General features: G+C 34.8%; 3 protein-coding genes across 4 annotated transcripts; 2 read left to right on the forward strand and 1 right to left on the reverse strand.

Annotated features, from left to right (window-relative positions):
- Positions 1-10,098: 10,098 nt before the first annotated feature.
- Positions 10,099-12,245, forward strand: LOC106411271 (acid phosphatase 1). The gene is made up of 3 exons (XM_013851999.3): positions 10,099-10,764; positions 11,335-11,544; positions 11,904-12,245. Exons 1-3 carry the CDS (start codon positions 10,340-10,342, stop codon positions 12,079-12,081), a joined length of 813 nt encoding a protein of 270 aa, XP_013707453.1. The 5' UTR covers positions 10,099-10,339; the 3' UTR covers positions 12,082-12,245.
- A 331-nt stretch (positions 12,246-12,576) lies between these two features.
- On the forward strand, positions 12,577-16,952 carry LOC106411008 (cellulose synthase A catalytic subunit 4 [UDP-forming]). Of its 2 annotated transcripts, none has more exons than XM_013851678.3 (11): positions 12,577-12,816; positions 12,903-13,095; positions 13,189-13,316; positions 13,397-13,466; positions 13,559-13,718; positions 13,821-14,433; positions 14,511-14,648; positions 14,737-14,862; positions 14,945-15,157; positions 15,243-16,133; positions 16,226-16,952. In XM_013851678.3, the coding sequence occupies exons 1-11, from the start codon at positions 12,781-12,783 to the stop codon at positions 16,811-16,813; spliced, it is 3,156 nt and encodes a 1,051-aa protein (XP_013707132.1). In that variant the 5' UTR covers positions 12,577-12,780; the 3' UTR covers positions 16,814-16,952.
- LOC106411009 (nucleolin) lies at positions 16,942-18,748 on the reverse strand. Its single transcript, XM_013851679.3, has 3 exons — positions 18,507-18,748; positions 18,226-18,377; positions 16,942-18,109 (listed from the first exon to the last, which is right to left on the reverse strand). Exons 1-3 carry the CDS (start codon positions 18,582-18,584, stop codon positions 17,140-17,142), a joined length of 1,200 nt encoding a protein of 399 aa, XP_013707133.1. The 5' UTR covers positions 18,585-18,748; the 3' UTR covers positions 16,942-17,139.
- Between the last annotated feature and the right edge of the window lie 392 nt (positions 18,749-19,140).

Raw genomic sequence — 19,140 nt, forward strand, 5'->3', positions numbered from 1 at the left:
TACGAACTGCAGTCTATATCTTGAACCGAGTTCCTAGCAAGACAGTTCCAAAAACTCCTTTTGAACTGTGGAAAGGCTGGAAACCTAGTCTGTCACACCTCCAAGTTTGGGGATGTCCAGCTGAAGCAAGAATATACAATCCACATGAAAAGAAATTAGATTTCAGAACGGTCAGTGGTTTCTTTATTGGTTACCCTGAGAAGTCTAAACGATATAGATTTTACTGTCCAACCCATACTACGAGAATAGTAGAAACCGGTAATGCCAGATTTTATGAGAATGGTGAGATTAGTGGGAGTGACAAAATTCAAGATGTGATCATTCAAGAAATTAGGGTAAATATCCCTTTACCCTTAGTTCCGAATGTTGGGAATCCTCCTGTTGTAGAACCGTTGCACAGCGAGGAAAACCAGTTCAATGATCCACCACTCCTTAATGAAAATATCTCCAATAATGAACATGAAGCACACGAGGAACCATCATTAAGAAGATCAACTCGTGAGAGAAGATCAGCTATTTCTGATGACTATGTGCTTTATCAAAAAGAATCTGGAGAATGGGATTTAAAAGATCCAGTTTCTTATTCACAAGCCATGAAAGATGTTAATTCTGATCAATGGATCGAGGCCAGTAAAGATGAAATAGACTCAATGGTTAAGAATGAAGTTTGGGATGTTGTTCCATTGCCTACAGGACACAGAGCAATTGGGTGCAAATGGATCTATAAATCCAAGCTCGATTGTCATGGCAATGTTAAATGAAGTAGATCCAGACTTGTAGCCAAAGGGTATAATCAGAAAGAAGGCATTGATTATGGTGAGACTTTTTCACCTGTCTAGAAAAGACTCTCTCAGAATTATAATGGCATATGTAGCTGAATATGATCTTGAGTTACATCAAATGGATGTGAAAACCGCATTTCTTAATGGAGACTTAGAAGAAGAAGTCTATATGCGTCAACCTGAAGGCTTCATAATCGAAGGTCAGGAAGATATGGTCTGCAAATTGAAGAAATCAATATATGGACTGAAACAATCTTCGAGGCAATGGTACTTAAAGTTTGATGAAACCATTACGAAATTCGGTTTCAAAGAAAACATTGTGGATCCATGTATATACCTCAAGATCAGTGTGAGTAAGTTCATATTTTTGGTTCTGTATGTTGATGACATATTATTAGCCAGCAGTGATCTTGGTTTATTACATGAGACTAAGAGTTATCTCTCTGAGAACTTTGAAATGAAAGATATGGGTGAGGCATCCTATGTGATAGGAATTGAGATATTTTGTGACAGATCACTAGGAATTTTGGGATTGTCTCAGAAAGCATATATTGATAAAGTTCTTGAGAGATTCGGCATGATGACATGTTCTTCTAGCATTGTTCCTATGCATAAAGGTGACACGCGCTTAATCTTAAGCAATGTCCGCAGAATGAAATGGAACGTAATGAAATGCAAAAATACCCTTATGCATCTCTTGTGGGAAGTTTGATGTATGCACAGGTTTGTACCAGACCTGATATTAGCCACGCAGTTGGCATGCTGGATAGATTTCAAAGTAACCCAGGACTCACTCATTGGCAAGCTGCAAAGAAAGTTTTGAGATACTTAAAGGGAACAAGAAACTACATGTTGACATATCGAAAATCAACACATCCACAGATGGTTGGATTTTCGGACTCAGATTTTGGTGGATGCAAAGACTCTAGACACTGTACTCTCGGCTATGTGTATCTCCTTGGTCGAGGTGCCATCTCATGGAAAAGCCAGAAGTCAGAGTTGATATACACATCCACTATAGAAGCTGAGTATGTTGCATGTTATGAGGCTTCTATTCAAGGAACATGGTTGTGGAATTTTGTGTCAGAGTTTGGGTCTTTGAGTTTTGTGTACAAGCCTCTCACTCTTTACTGTGACAATCAAGCTGCAATCTTCTTCGCTAAGCATGATACGATATCTAAGGGAGCCAAGCATATGGACCTCAAATATCTATCACTGAAGCAAGATGTCAAAAGAGAAAAGTTTGTCATTGAACATATATGAACTGAACTTATGGTTGCAGACATATTTACAAAAGTTTTACCTCCAAAGACTTTCATGAAGCATGCTGAAAGTATGGGTCTTGAGGATAGCGCCTAATGTTGTTTGTTTACGATTAGCCTATGTATTACAATTATTTGAGCTCTTTTATGACTTTACATCTTTTATATATTCTGTTTCCAATGTGCACACACATTATTGTTGGTTGGATTTATGATAACAGAATGAGTCTCTCGTTAAAGACATTAAAGGGACCATTACGAAACTCCTACTTATGTTTATGGTCTAACTATGAAGGTGGTCAATGCGGTAGTACATGGAAGGGATCATGTTGCAGAATGATGTGCGACCGCCATGACTCTCATTGATTACTAGATTAGTCAAGACACTTATGATGACCAAATGAAAAAATAAAGTTATAGCATATTATGCCGACCTTATGATTCCATAAAGAAAACATTAGTGGATCTCACTAACGACCAAGTGGGAGACTGTAAGGAATATTTCATTTCCTTATTATACGGTCTTATAGTTATCTGTTTTCTATTGGAATATTGCTATTTTTAATATATTTGGTGAGCAATGAAATTGGAAATAAATGAGTAATTCCTAATTTATCTCTACCTTTATGGACAGTTGAGATTAATCTAAAGGAAACCATAAAGAGGAATTTGGTCCTCTCTCCACCTATAAATACATATCTTTAGACCATCATAAAGATATTCTAAAAAGCAACAACTAACGTTATAGGCGAGGCGAGAGAAACCTAAGAGTTCCTAAGAAGAGATTGAGCTGTTCATCTTCCATTCATGATTCAATCCATTCAGGAAGATTCTCAGGCAAAATGAATCCAGGTAACTCTATAAACATTCATATGATTCTATTATATGATTAACCTAGATGTTTAAAGATCTTAGGGTTCATGTAAATTTAACTTACAATCTAAAGATTATTGGAACAATAACAAATGCTAACAACGAATATTTTATCCGACTATTCGAGCTAATATATTACAACTTAAAAAAAATATGTAGATAAGAAAATGGAACATAGATAAAATAGGAGAAATGGTTTAAAATACCACAACTTAAGTATCCCTTTTAAGAAATACTCCCAATAAAAAATATACTAACATTTGGGTTTAGACTTTAGTGATTATTGTTTAAGCTATAGTATTAAGAAGTCGGGTTGGGTTTATAAATGCTTTATAAATATTTAGAAAATTAGTTTAATATTATTTAATCAAAAATTTATAGTATTTATGAAAATAGTCATCCATTAATGGTAAATTTGAAAAATGGTATCAAACTTGGGGTAGAACTAAAATTTTCCCATAAAATATGTAAAATGATATTTTGCATACCAGCATTTATTATGAATTAGGAGGGGTTTTTTTTATCTTAGCGCAATAATAATAATTTTTATTTTTAATCGATATTAAATATGATTAATTTTAGATTTTAAAATTAAAACAAAGTATTTGTATTTCGATTAATTATTTTCAATTTAAATTTATTTAGAGTTAATTAAATTTCATTAAAATATAATTTGAATTTTCTAAAAATAACAATTTTGTTAAAATATGTAAATACCTAAGTTTTGTAAATGTAATTTATTTTCTTTATATAAGATACATTAAACTGATAAACTTTAATTTATTAATTAATTCACTAAATCAACTGTCAATCTTTCAATTAGATAGTTTACTTGAATAAATTGAAATTTAAAAAATCAAATCAACTGTTTGTTTACTCTAATCACTACGTTTTGGTTAAAATTTCAAACACTTATCTATTTACAAAACTTTTACTTGATTAATAATATATTAATTGTTAAGAAACACTTCCAATTAATTTTGACAAATTATTTCTATAAATTTCTATATTTTTATCATAGAAATATTAATATATTTGTAGATATTTATTAGTTTGCTTTTGTCACTGTTAATTATAAAAATGATTTGTTACCATATTTTAGAACTAAAAAAAATATAAATGTAATTGTTTATGTCACTGTTAGCTCTATGTTGTTTCATATTTTTTAGAACTCAAATCATCTTCTTTTATGAAAATAATTGTGAGGATGATAGCAAAGAAAATTTTAATTAATTTATTTACAAATAAATGTTTTAAGAAAAAATTTTAAATATCATCCATATCTCCTAACAATTATTTGTAAATATTTATTGCTTTAGAAATAATTTTAATTAGATACAGTTTAAAAAAAAACACTAGATTTTGATCCGCGCTTAGAAAGCGCATGTTTATTTTTGAAATTAAATAAATTCTTCTTATATAATTTATATATAAGATAATGTATAGGTTTGAGTATGTTTACCTGGGTGCACTGAACCGTATTAAATTGGAAAAAAAAATAAACTGAATTTCATAAATAACCAAGCATATCATATATTTTTGGAACCAAAAAAATTGAAATCGAACTAAGGACCAAATGAGTACTAAAATTTTTAAAATACAAATTATATACCTACAAATATTAATTATATTTAATTTCTAAATAACCAAATATCCTAAAAATAATATTTATAAACTAAATTATGCAAAAAAATTAATGACTCGAATATTTTTATTCAAATAATTAATAGTTAATTATTTATCCTATATTTTTTCCAAACAACCTAAACTACCTGATTTAAAGCCCAAGATATTTTACAATTGTGAAAATTCAATAAAACGTATCATATGCATTTTTAGAATTTGTAAAGTAAATAAATATGTTCCATTTAAACCAGACTTTTTTTTACTAATTCTATTTAAATCTCCAACCCGTTTAGACTCATTTGATATTTTTTTATGATTAGATTAATCATTTAGTTCATAAGAATGTAAGATAAAATCTTAATAATTTATTGCATGTAATGAATTAAACTAATGTTTCATAGTTGAATAGTTGACATTAAGGCTTTTAGTTTCTAATTCACGTAAAAAAGAAAAAAAATTGTTATACACAAGATGATTCTCCATTACAATCTATATTAAACATAACTAAACCATATGTGGTAATAATGACGTCATATGTAAGCATGTTTGAATAATATGTCTTATATTCATAGAGATTTATTGTTAGAGTAATTAGATAATATATTATGAGAGAATAATAAATGAGTTCAGTTAAATTATGTAAAGTATTTATATAGTTAGAAAAATATAAGGTAAGACCAAACAAATAGTTAAATCTAATAAAATGGTCCAACAAACTTGTTTAAGTAGATTTTTTAAGAATCCTTCTCTTTTAATAGTATAGAAGATTATGAGAGAATAATAATGAGTTCATTTAAATTATGTAAAGTATTTATATAGTTAGAAAAATATAAGGTAAGACCAAACAAATAGTTAAATCTAATAAAATGGTTCAACAACCTTGTTTAAGTAGATTTTTTAAGAATAGTATAGATTTATTATGAATAGCCGATACGACTGCATGTGTGAGGATTACGCTATTATCCAGAAAAAAGTAATGCAACAATCATTAGATCTGTAAATTTTACTACATAAAATTCCTCAATAAATATCAGGGAAAAACTGTATAGTTCATCGTGGGAAAAAAAGGTTTTTCTATCCCTACTTTTCCGTTTCGTGCCTTTCTAAACCAAAACAAAACATAATTGCTAAAATATACCTGAACTATAGATTTCTTTAGATTTTAGACCGAACTTTATTATGTAGCATGAAAACCTATTTTGATTTAATTATCTTTAGTCAAACGTTAAACCAAGCTTAGTTAGATAACATGTGGCATTAGATTTGTCAAGTAGAAGGAGAAGACGTCGTTTTAAATTTTTGAAAAATTAAAATTACAAACCCTAGCCTTTTTGTTATTCTTCTTCGACACTCGATTCTTTTTCACAAAAACTCGAAAACACAGAGCACCTTGAAGATTCCAAGGCCTTTCACTCAGAACGAAAGTGTTAGGGCGTTGAAGGAGAGTTTCGAAGTGAATGTAGAGGGTCTTAACGATTTTTCAAATAGTTAATTTATTTCTTCTGGAAATTTTCCGATCGTTGACCGTTAGTGATAAGAAACAAAAAAATTGGTTAGTCTAGATTTTATGATCATGGTATAGGTTTATACTGAAGATAAATTTAGTTTTGTAGCGAATTTTCAAGTAGACCGAGATTGATTTTGCAGTGCTTACCAACTTTTTGATGAAATTTTGTTTTAATTTTGTCTGAGAGAGTTGAATTTGTTTTAATGTTGAAATTTTTACTTTTCTTGTACGGAATATTCAAGATTGTAACGTTTAATGTTAGTTTCGGTGGATATTGAGTGAAGAAAAGAATCGGTGATGTTGGGTATATTGGAGGGGATCTGAAAACCATTGAATGCAAACCGGAGGAGTTGTTCACATTCTTATCTGATGAGTTTTGGGAAGGATTATATATCCAGAAGTTGTGGTACATGCTTCCTTTTGAGGATCACAAGGATAGATAGAAACTGATCCATGTTAGAGATGCTGATTTTAGAAAGATGTGAACCGGGTGAGTGAAAAGGAATTGTTAATATGTTCCTAGTCATGAACACAATAGATTATCTTGAGGAAGATCAGTTTCAGGAACCTCGCGAAGAAGAGATCCAAGTAGAAATAAATGTGAATGGCTTTCTGGATGAAGATTAAGATTTTGACTATCATAACACGCCTCCCAATTCTGATAGTGAGGAAGACGAAGATATCTTGAGATTCAAACGAGACAGTGGTCACCTAGAGCTAAGGCAACTGTTCGACCCAATCATACTGCTTTATGAAGTATGATTGAAGATCCTTCAATGTTATCTGCTTAGTCAATCAAGCTATTCAACCATACTCACATTGGTGCATTCAAAAGTATGATACTAATCCTGTAACATAACAATATTAAATCTCATATCCGAAAATATAAAAAATTGTCTACATGTCGACACTTACCCATCTCTTCCACAAGGGCAAGCATGGAACAATCTACAAGGATTTTTCATAGTTTTTGACGTTTTCATTACTACAGCTTATCCACAACGACATATCTTAGGAAATCCTCTTTCTCGATCACCCATTTCGACCAACTGTAACATTCATCAATTTTAACTCAAACCGTTGATTTCATCATCTATAGCCTAACTAAACAAATTATTCTTGCATAACACAAGCTATGGGAGAATTACCTCGAAAAAAGCCTTTGGTTCTTCAAGTTTCTTGGATTTTTGTGTTCTTGTCTGAGAGAGAGAATCGAGTTTTTTTAATTTTAATTTTTGCCCACATTTAAAACAAAATGTTTTGATTAATGAATCAAAACGACGTTGTTTTCTCCTTCTGCTTGACAAATCTAATGCCACGTATTATCCGACTAAGTTTGGTTAACGTCTGACTAGTCAAGGTTGGTTTTCATGCTACAGGCTGAAGTTCTGTCGAAAATTCAAATAAATCTCTAATTTAAGTATATTTTAGCATTTATGTTTTGTTTTGGTCTGAAATGGCACGTCACAAAAATTAAGGGTCGAGAAGACCATTTTTCCCGCTCATCGTGTGAACTTGTTTTGAATTTCCATGAATATTTTAAAAACGCATATAATATGTTAGAAACTGTGTACGTATCTCTTTCAGATAATGATTAATAATTACTATTTGAATCTAAATGGTTCCAGCTTATATCAAAGTAATTAAGCAATATTACTATGAATAGTGGGACCAAGTACATATGGTGAGACAATCTACTTTATTAAAACAAAAATATACATATAGATTATAGTTGCACATTATTTACAACGAAATGCCATTGAGAATTTAATTAGTTTAACATTAATAAATGCTGTCTTTTACACGAATACTCATATTTCCTAAAATAACTCAAACAACCGAGATTGAAGTGAACAAAATATTATATGGATATGTTGTTCTTTTCCACGTATACAAAAATTTCCTTTGCCACCATATCAGTTCTCCTGCAATATCAAATAAGCCCAAATCATTATAAAGATCGATTTCAATAAGGTGAGATCGTAATTGAAAACAATGTAAACTTTATGAATAATTCACAACATTCTTAAAGATTTGTTCATAGCAACTATCGAATTTGCATAATGTCTTACATCTATTTTACTTTATTTCATCACCACTGAACATCTAATACTTTTATAAATGGAATTCCAAAACAGAAATATATTCAAAATCTTCATTGGAAACAAAATTCACAAACGATCAAAAATCTTGCAAATCTTAGACTTCCCTATTTATTTGGTTCAAATCAAAACATACCATAAACAAAAGAGAAATACCCTAGGATAATTTCCTAATGTTCACGGGTCTGCTTATTTAATGTATTTTCCTAATTTAAATAATAGATTTTTTTAATTGAATCTTAACCGAAATAAATTTCCCAATAGATTTTCTAATAGATTTCGTATTAACATATTACATACTTTTTATTATTTATTAGTAATAAATAATAAAATAAAAATCACACATCATAATCAATTTATATAACATATAAATAAAATAAAAAATAATTTATTCATAAATTATTAATATAATGCTTTCACAATATAAGTCCAGTTAGTTATAAATATTACATTTGTTTATATGATACACTGTGATATAATAGACAATTAAAATCACAAAATATAATTATTCAAAGTAATAAATAAAATTATTATGTATTAAAAATTATGTAATATATTTAAATTTATATATATATTACCATTAGTACAAATAAAAAAATTAAAGTGAAAGCAAATATTTATACGGTTACGTGTCAAACTCAATAAATAAATAACAACAGCGCAAGATTAGTTTTATTTAACAAATTTATTTTAATAGAAATTATAGTTTCAAATATGGTTATATAGTTTATGTATTTATAAATTTATTTTATTTGATTTTAAGGGGTGCTAAGATTTTGGAATTGGAAACAATTATGACCCACCCCTATATCATTTTAATTAAAAAAAAAATAAATCTATATCAAAATATTTTATTAAACTTTTAATTTTAATTTTTATTATAACTGCAAAGATTAATTTTTGATCTAAATTTATGTTTAAATATTACAAAGACATCATTTAATATAAAAAAACTAAAAACATAAATTAATAATATATGTATGCTTATTTTGTCTTATGCAGTGTTTTTAAAACCGGACCGGAAGCTGAACCAGAAATATTTTGGGTCACAGTTCAATATGGTTCGACCGGGTCAAACCTGGTTCAATAATATGGTTTAATATTTTTTAGTATGTAAATATAAAAGTATTATTAGTAAACATGATGCATAGTTAAAATATAAATCAATTTTGAACATAAAATATTATAAATATAAATTAGTTTCTTGTTTATATGGATGATTTATAGATTTTCGATAGTTTTAGTGGTTTTTATTGGTTTAATAACTTTGAAATATAATCCGGCTATGTGGCCGGTTCATGGTCGAACCAATTACTAGACCAACCCGGCTATATACCCGGTTCACGGTCGAACCCGGTCCAACCATTGGGTCGGTCCGGTTTTAAAAACACTGGTCTTATGCAACATATATACTATCGGTTTCAAATAACTATTATGGTAGAGATAACCGCAGCACCAATATTGTGTTATGTGCTCGGAGATCGGATCAACTGATTATGTGTTTGATGTTACACAGCAATCTATGTGTATGTGTGCATATATATATTAATACTATGAAATTATTTTGGTAGGTAGTATATATTATGTTTTCTAATAAAAATCTGATCGTATAAGTATGTAATTAGCTTTAAGCATAAAAGAAGTATGTAATAAGATAAGCACAAAAAAAAAAAAAAAATTAGCTAAGCACACATTTATATAGACGACCGAGACGGTTGGTTATATTAATTTGCATGAGCTGGAGTGGATGTTTCTTGCCTATTTCACATCAAGACATGGTGCCCACTGTCCTCACAGCTCTATTAGAGTTATTATATATCTATCTAAAATGTGCTGTCATTCACATTTATCCCATAGTTTTTTAATGTAAATTATTTGTCACATGAAAATGATAGGCTTGATCTGTAGATATCGAAAAGGTACTTAGACAAAAAATCGTATAAAAACTATATTCCAATTTTCTGTAATGTATTCCAACAATTTTTGTTTCTATTGATAGTGAAACTAATTCGATAGACAAACTAATAGTGCAACAAAATTTTGTTATATACTTCTTTTTTGTTATGTGACACTTGTACGCTATACTAGACACTCTATCTATTATATATAGACATTACCATATTACATACAGATCGCCAAAACAAGTAAATCTTCTTCATCGGTCAACTTGATCAAGTCATCATCGACATGGCTAGATCTTTGTTGCTCTCGCTAACCCTCGCGTGCTTCTTCACCGCAATTGTCTCAGCTCGTGACTGGAACATCCTAAACCAGCTCAAAGGAGGCAAGCCAACCACCAGGCAAAACGGCGTAGGATCGTTGAAAGTATCAAACCTAAACGGATACTGCGAGAGCTGGAGAGTCAACGTGGAGCTTCACAACATCAGAGACTTCACGGTGGTGCCGCAGGAGTGCGTCTGGTTCGTCCAAAAGTATATGACATCATCTCAATACGAGGATGACGTGGAGAGAGCCGTTGATGAAGCCATCCTATACCTCGGAAAAACTTGTTGCGAGAAGAAGAAATGTGATGGAATGGATGCTTGGATCTTTGACATTGATGACACTCTTCTCTCCACCATTCCTTACCACAAGAGCAACGGATGCTTCGGGTAAGAAAATTGAAAGTAACATATTAGATTTGGTTCGCTTTGATTTGATTTGAGAAAATCTTAGTTTGAGTTTTTTTGGTGAAAGTAATTATTGAAATATATATATATATGTTTTAAGCAGAGTAATTCTATTTTAATCCATTATATATAATTTTATAAATGTTATAACTTATAACAAAGTTTGGATTTGACAAAATTTTAGTTTGTTTTTTTATGAGTGGTAGAACTTAGTTATCAATATATATAAACAAAAAATGTTTATTTCGACTTTGGTTTACGAAAATAATATGGCTTAATGTAATGAATATATAACCAAAACATGATGTGATTGGATCTGAATAGGTTTGGTTACACTAATAGATCTCATATCAGTTGGTTTTGTTTTAATAATCATAAAACATTGGAAGCAATCGGGTTATAAGAACAAAGCTTGTTTGAGATCTGGTTTAGTAGCGGTTTAGTAGCGGTTTAGTTCGGTTTGTTTGCCTACATCTATCATTCCTCTCTTCTGGTTCGCTTTGCTCCGGTTTATAGTAACCGGGACTGAAATGCTACAATGATTTGAATCAGTGGTGAGCAACTAAACACGACCAAGTTCGAGGAATGGCAAAATTTGGGAAAGGCACCAGCGGTTCCAAGCATGGTGAAGCTGTTCCACGAGATTAGAGAGAGAGGCTTTAAAATCTTTTTGGTCTCTTCTCGTAAAGAGTATCTCAGATCCGCCACCGTCGAAAACCTTATTGAAGTCGGTTACCACGGCTGGTCTAACCTTCTTCTCAGGTATATAATCCTCGGTTCAAGTCTCTTTTGATTGTTATGATTGAGTAGGTATATAAATAGGTTCATTATCAAGTAAAACAGAAATTTCATTTCTAATCTCTTTTAACTGTTGTCATAAAACCGAAACTGAAACCAATTCAGGATACACTTTGTTTTTATGATGAGTCCATGTATTCACTCACCTTAACATCACTAAAGGTTTGACTTATGGCACGGTAACAATGCGTGTTCAAACCACTATGTTACATGTCAAGGTCCATATAAATCTATGATGAGCAACCAACATAATTCGAGCTTTCTGGTATAATATTGTAAACCGGGTCGGGTACTAATAAAGTTGTCAAACCGTAAATTTGTAGGGGAGAAGAGGAAGAGAAGAAGAGTGTGAGCCAATACAAAGCAGATGTGAGGACATGGCTTACAAGTCTTGGATACAGAGTTTGGGGAGTGATGGGTTCACAATGGAACAGCTTCGCAGGTTGTCCAGTTCCCAAGAGAACCTTCAAGCTCCCTAACTCCATCTACTACATCGCTTGATGAAATCATATTTACAACCCTAACCAAAAAAATAAGATCAGAGTTTCAATCATATTCTTGAGTCTTTGATTCTCTCCCTTCTTTTTTTGTCATTTCTGGTTTATATACCAAGTCAAACGCTTATGAGTGATATATGAACCAATATCATCTTTGTTTCAGTTGAATTCAGCTTTTTTTTTTTCTTCTTCTTTGTGTTACTATTTTGGGCCTTTGTGAAACTGATTATGGGCTCTTTTTAAAAGTAACCTCACATTTCTATATCTGATTGGATCTGATGAAGTTCAAATATAAGATCAAAGTATATACATTCAGCAGAGACTTAAGTAGGTATACATGATAACTTGAAAGCTACTCTAAGTTATTAAAATTGTAAAGAACTAAAACGAGTAACAAACATCAGAAGAAGTTGGAAGCTCTCAAGCAAATAAATGTATAAAATAAACTCTTGACTAAACAGAGCTGTCCCCTTCTTCCACCAAATCTTTTTTTGCTGTCTCTTGAAGCTATCTTATGACACAAACCTCAGACCCAACCTCACCTCACAGTTTGGTACAACCTTTAGTTTCATCTTAACATTTTTCGCTTATATTACCGCCAAAGTTCCCTTTGGTTTCTTCAGTTATCAAAACACATAGTCGCATACATTTTTTTTTTCCTATCTCTCATTTTGCTCTGCTTCGGAGCTTAGCTTTCCTCGCCATGGAACCAAACACCATGGCCAGCTTCGGAGATGAGGTAAAAGAGAAAACAAGAACAACAAATATGGAAACTTCTTTCCTACGTTTTGTTCTTTACCAAACTTTTTCATTTGGTGAATGCAGCATCGTCATTCGTCCTTCTCGGCAAAGATCTGTAGAATCTGTAGGGACGAGGTCAAAGACGGCGACAATGGCCAGACATTCGTGGCGTGCCACGTGTGCGCATTCCCTGTTTGCAAACCGTGCTACGAGTATGAGCGTAGCAACGGTAACAAATGTTGCCCTCAATGCAACACTCCCTATAAACGCCACAAAGGTAAATTTAGATCTAACCCTGTTAAATAAAAAAAAATAAAAAGAGATTTAGCCTAGCTTCACTGACAAATTGGGTAACTGTTTTTGCTTGAAGGCTCTCCAACCATTGCTGGAGATGATGAAGAAGAAGAAAACAATGGTCATGTTGATTCGGACGATGAGTTGAATATCAAGAATCGCAAGGATACTTCCTCCATTCACCAGAATTTTGCCTATGGATCGGTAACTTAATGACTTTGATCTATATTTTCAGTTTTCTTCCTAATTGAAATAAAGATTCTGAGTATGTTTTGGTATTGCAGGAAAATGGAGACTACAACAGTAAGCAGCAATGGCGTCCAAATGGCCGTGCCTTTTCTTCCACCGGAAGTGGTATGTTTAGTATACATGTGTGGTTTATATATTACATATAGAAGTATAAGAGCAAACTTTGAGGCCTGTCTTTGTGTGATTTAATTTTGAAGTGTTAGGGAGAGAGTTTGAAGGTGAGAGAGATGGCGCCACAGACGCTGAGTGGAAAGAACGAGTTGATAAATGGAAAGCGAGGCAAGAGAAGAGAGGTTTATTGGTTAAAGGAGAACAAACAAAGGATCAAGACAGCCAAACTGATGAAGAAGAATTCCTGTAATAATAATAAAAAAAAAAAACACAATATAATCTTTCTGTTAACCTAGAATAATAAAAACTTGAAGCGCAAGTAACTAAGTTGTTGTTGTTGTTTTACAGAGATGCTGATGCAAGACAACCTCTCTGGAGAAAAGTCCCAATCTCATCGAGCAAAATCAGTCCTTACAGGATCGTGATCGTTCTCCGCCTCATCATCTTAGTCTTCTTCTTCCGTTTCCGTATCCTGACACCAGCCAAAGACGCCTACCCTCTCTGGCTGATCTCAGTCATCTGCGAGATCTGGTTCGCGCTCTCTTGGATTCTTGACCAGTTCCCTAAATGGTTCCCGATTAACCGTGAGACCTACCTCGACCGTCTCTCTATGAGATTCGAAAGGGATGGTGAGAAGAACAAGCTTGCACCGGTTGATGTGTTTGTCAGTACGGTGGATCCACTTAAGGAGCCTCCGATTATCACAGCCAACACTATTCTCTCCATCTTGGCCGTTGATTATCCGGTGAGTAAGGTTAGCTGCTATGTGTCTGATGACGGTGCTTCCATGCTCCTGTTCGATACGTTGTCTGAAACTTCAGAGTTTGCGAGAAGATGGGTTCCGTTTTGCAAGAAGTACAACGTTGAGCCAAGAGCTCCAGAGTTTTACTTCTCTGAGAAGATTGATTACTTGAAGGATAAAGTCCAAACTACATTCGTCAAAGATCGTAGAGCAATGAAGGTCAGTGAAAACAAAAGAAATATATTTACTTGCGTGTCACGAAACTGTTCTTTACATTCTTCTCAATTGTTTTGCAGAGAGAATATGAAGAGTTTAAAGTGAGGATCAATTCTTTAGTGGCTAAAGCTCAGAAGAAGCCAGAAGAAGGTTGGGTGATGCAAGATGGTACACCATGGCCTGGGAACAACACTCGTGATCATCCCGGGATGATTCAGGTCACATACAAAAAAACCCTCCAACAGCTTCTTCTCTTTCGTTAACACCGTTAAAGACTCTGAAACAAACTACTTTGATATTCTTCAGGTGTACTTAGGAAAGGAAGGAGCTTATGATATTGACGGTAACGAATTGCCACGCCTAGTGTATGTGTCGAGAGAGAAGCGTCCTGGTTACGCTCACCACAAGAAAGCTGGAGCCATGAATGCAATGGTAAGCAAGCAAGCAAACAAGTAAGCCTATGAAAACAAGTAACTGTTTTTTTTGCTGATAGTGGTTTCTTGGATTGGGCCAGGTTCGAGTCTCTGCAGTGCTCACAAATGCACCATTTATGCTGAACTTGGATTGTGATCATTACATCAACAATAGTAGAGCCATCAGAGAATCAATGTGCTTCCTGATGGATCCACAGCTCGGGAAAAAGCTTTGTTATGTTCAGTTCCCTCAGAGATTCGATGGAATCGATCGCAATGATCGATACGCCAACAGAAACATCGTCTTCTTCGATGTAAGTCATCATCAACCATTATCAGCAAAACAACAGTCTAATTCTACAAAAAAAAAAACTAAAAACCAGTTATGTTTTGTCGCAGATAAACATGAGAGGGTTAGATGGGATTCAAGGACCAGTCTATGTGGGAACAGGATGTGTATTCAACAGACCAGCACTGTACGGATACGAACCACCCGTGTCTGAAAAACGAAAGAAGATGACATGCGACTGCTGGCCGTCGTGGCTTTCCTGCTGCTGCGGCGGAGGTAGGCGTGGCAAACCGAAGTCGGATTCGAAGAAGAAGTCAGGGATCAAGAGCTTGTTATCTGGACTGAGGAGGAAGAAGAAGAAGAAGGACAGTGCAACGACGATGAGCTATTCGAGAAAACGATCGACCGAGGCGATATTCGATCTTGAGGACATCGAAGAAGGGCTTGAAGGGTACGACGAGCACGATAAATCGTCTCTAATGTCGCAGAAGAACTTCGAGAAGAGATTCGGAATGTCTCCTGTGTTCATCGCATCCACTTTGATGGAGAAGGGAGGGTTACCGGAGGCGACGAACACGAGCTCACTCATCAAAGAAGCGATTCACGTCATTAGCTGTGGATACGAAGAGAAGACTGAGTGGGGCAAAGAGATCGGGTGGATCTACGGATCAGTGACCGAAGATATCCTTACGGGGTTCAAGATGCATTGTAGAGGTTGGAAGTCGATTTACTGTATGCCTAAAAGACCAGCTTTTAAAGGATCAGCTCCGATCAATTTGTCTGACCGGTTGCACCAAGTGCTTCGATGGGCGCTTGGTTCGGTCGAAATCTTCTTTAGTCGTCATTGTCCGTTATGGTATGCATGGGGAGGCAAGCTCAAGATTCTAGAACGTCTCGCTTACATCAACACCATTGTCTACCCTTTCACTTCTATTCCTCTGCTCGCTTATTGTACTATCCCAGCGGTTTGTCTTCTCACCGGCAAGTTCATCATTCCAACGGTTAGTTTGATACTTTTAAATATTTATGTTTTTACCCCCCAAGGTTTATAATATTTACATTTTAGACCCTTAATTTTCTATTTGATGATCAGATCAACAACTTTGCGAGCATATGGTTCCTCGCGCTGTTCCTATCAATCATCGCGACGGCTATCTTGGAGCTGAGGTGGAGCGAAGTGAGCATCACTGACCTCTGGCGTAACGAGCAGTTCTGGGTGATCGGAGGAGTCTCGGCTCACCTCTTCGCCGTCTTTCAAGGTCTCCTCAAAGTTCTCTTCGGAGTCGACACAAACTTCACCGTCACATCCAAAGGAGCCTCGGACGAAGCCGACGAGTTCGGAGATCTTTACCTCTTCAAATGGACAACTCTTCTCATCCCTCCCACGACTCTCATCATCCTCAACATGGTCGGCGTCGTGGCAGGCGTTTCGGACGCCATTAACAACGGGTACGGCTCCTGGGGACCGCTTTTCGGGAAGCTGTTTTTCGCGTTTTGGGTCATCGTTCATCTTTACCCGTTCCTCAAGGGTTTGATGGGTCGACAGAACCGAACTCCCACGATCGTTGTGCTTTGGTCGATCCTCTTGGCGTCCATTTTCTCGCTGGTTTGGGTTCGGATCGATCCGTTTTTGGCGAAACAGACTGGTCCGTTACTGAAGCAGTGTGGCGTCGACTGTTGAAGAGTAAAGTAAAGACTATAAATGTGCGTTTTGTATCGCGTTTGCGTTTTGGCCGCCCTTTTGAGCCATCTTGTATGGGGCTAGTTTTACTCTGTTTGGGTGTTTTTTCTTTTATTTGAGCAAACAAGTTATGATAAAAGGATCATATAAAATACAAACAAATCAAATGAATCACACCACATATGCAACAAACACACAACGATTTGGTTTATTACACACAACACACACACAAAGCCAATTAATCTTTAAACAAATGATATTTCACTCAGTGTAACCAAACATGTGTGGAACCGTGAGCCATTAGAGCTTGGACATCATACTTCTCTCTACCTGCTTGTGGCCATTGAGTGACTGTTCCAGTAGCCACCAACTGTTCCGATAATAGGTGATTCAGGGCTTCTACTTGGAGATTTCCTTGGAGAGTTCGTTGCTGAGAACTGTTTTATCTCCTCTGAAGTCAACGCGCCCAGTATAGGTCTTTCATCGTAGCTTTGAACACCCATAGAGACGATGCTGCTGCATCCGCTGGTCGTGGTCTGCGATGTGGATAACCATGTTGAGAGACTAGCGTCAACAGCTGGTACTTCTTGAGATCTCTGTTTCTTGATTCCATCTCTTGATTTCTGTTTCAAGCTGAATGATGGTAACTCATCAACAGCCTGAGGCTCCTCTAAGCTGAAGGATGCATTTAGTTTGTGTTCTTGATCGGAGATGAGAGTCACGTTCTCCTTTCGAGACTGCGTCTGCATTGTTCTATCCTTGGATTTCACTGCTTTCCATTGGGAGAGATTCTCGATGGGGTTCAGTACAGCGTTGACATATCCGGTTCTGTCTCTTGCACTCGTGTTAGACTTGTCTTTGTTCAAAACATTATCGGCAATCTCCTCGGTGTAAACTTTTTTTTCATCCAAGTTGTGTTGCTTCTCCTCATAATCATCATCATCATAATAGTCTTCATCAAGCAGATCACTATAATCATCAATGTCTTCTAGATCACTTTCATCACAATCTGTTACAGCATCCTCTTCTTCCTCGTCGTCACTTTCTCTGCAATTCTGGTATCTATGGTTTGAAGGATAAGAGCTTGACGAGTTGGAAGTAACATCGCTCCCCTCTGATGAACATGGTGCCTGACTCGACTTCAAAGGCTTCACCTCTTCGTCCTTCTTCTCCTCCTCTTCAAAGAGCTCAACAGATTCATCTACTGCTATGTGTTCATAAGTTTTGACCTTGGAGTCAAAAGTCACTCTCTTACGAGTTGGACTCGGACTGTTTCTCTCCTCAACTTTCTCTTCACTGCAATTAAAAAACAACAAAATCAATAACTCAAATCTGTTTACGTTAAAAACATGATTTTAGGTACAAGAACAAAGAGTCAACAGTTTCGTCTAAAAGGACATAAAAAGACTAACCAGATGTCAGTGGTCGGAATGACAGAAACCTTAGTCACTTCCACAACAGCAGCAGGAATCCTAACATCCTTTGCAGACTTGGGAACTTCCTCAACAATAGAAACGCTAAGATTCAGATGAACATCCTTTGTAGAAGAACCCTCAGAGATTTTCTACAACAAAAAAAAAAAAGATTACTTCAGATCAGACAAAACCCAACACAAAATAAAGCTGAAACTTTGTCAAGATAATACAGAAAAATCAGCTAGCTTTAGCTGAAGCAACTCATAAAGAGAACTTACGTTTGAACGAGGCTCATCCCTGCGCCTCTGACGCCGGCGATTCTTCCGGCCACCGAAGCAACCTGGAAAGCAGCCCATTCCTTCGAGAGAGTAGAAGATAGAGAGTTCCTTCGAGGAGCTTTCACAAATTCTTGATCCAAGATTATAGAGTCGACATTGATTTGGTTATCTTTTATTTACTCTTTTTCGATTTCCTTTTCTTTTTAATTTTAACTTTTTTATTAAAATATTTATTTTGAGGGGGAAAAAGGAAAATGACCGTTACAATGTCTGAGTCTCTGACCATTAGGCTTTGAAATTGGACCGTTGCTCTGTGGGACCCTCGCTTTACTATAAAGAAAAATAAAAATAATCGATAGGCCTCAGACCACTTCCATCGGAAGTTTTAAAAGGGAGTTCTTAAAAAAAAAAACCAAAAAAATAAATAGAAAAAAAAAGAAGAGAACCGCTGCTTAAACCAACACCTTTGAAATCACTAAAAACTTCATACATGTAACTTTATTATTGGCTAATTTTTTTTGCCTTCTCTCTCTTCCTCTTCAGCTTCTTCTTCGGTGTTGTTTTTGTTTTTGCTTTGAGAAATTGATGTTGGAGAAGAAATATCCAAATCGATCTGACGATGATCGTTGTCTGC

Source organism: Brassica napus, chromosome C7, assembly GCF_020379485.1.
Source record: "Brassica napus cultivar Da-Ae chromosome C7, Da-Ae, whole genome shotgun sequence".
NCBI classification, from domain to species: domain Eukaryota; kingdom Viridiplantae; phylum Streptophyta; class Magnoliopsida; order Brassicales; family Brassicaceae; genus Brassica; species Brassica napus.

Excerpts from the sequence above, each read along its gene's own strand:
- LOC106411009 (XM_013851679.3), bottom strand. The coding sequence starts at position 18,584 with ATGGGCTGCTTTCCAGGTTGCTTCGGTGGCCGGAAGAATCGCCGGCGT. Across the intron at positions 18,378-18,506 it reads GGGATGAGCCTCGTTCAAAC|AAAATCTCTGAGGGTTCTTC; the intron begins GTAAGTTCTCTT and ends TTTTTGTTGTAG. Across the intron at positions 18,110-18,225 it reads ATTCCGACCACTGACATCTG|TGAAGAGAAAGTTGAGGAGA; the intron begins GTTAGTCTTTTT and ends TTTTAATTGCAG.
- LOC106411271 (XM_013851999.3), top strand. The coding sequence starts at position 10,340 with ATGGCTAGATCTTTGTTGCTCTCGCTAACCCTCGCGTGCTTCTTCACC. Across the intron at positions 10,765-11,334 it reads AAGAGCAACGGATGCTTCGG|TGGTGAGCAACTAAACACGA; the intron begins GTAAGAAAATTG and ends GATTTGAATCAG. Across the intron at positions 11,545-11,903 it reads TGGTCTAACCTTCTTCTCAG|GGGAGAAGAGGAAGAGAAGA; the intron begins GTATATAATCCT and ends GTAAATTTGTAG.
- LOC106411008 (XM_013851678.3), top strand. The coding sequence starts at position 12,781 with ATGGAACCAAACACCATGGCCAGCTTCGGAGATGAG. Across the intron at positions 13,467-13,558 it reads CTTTTCTTCCACCGGAAGTG|TGTTAGGGAGAGAGTTTGAA; the intron begins GTATGTTTAGTA and ends TTAATTTTGAAG. Across the intron at positions 14,434-14,510 it reads AAGATCGTAGAGCAATGAAG|AGAGAATATGAAGAGTTTAA; the intron begins GTCAGTGAAAAC and ends ATTGTTTTGCAG.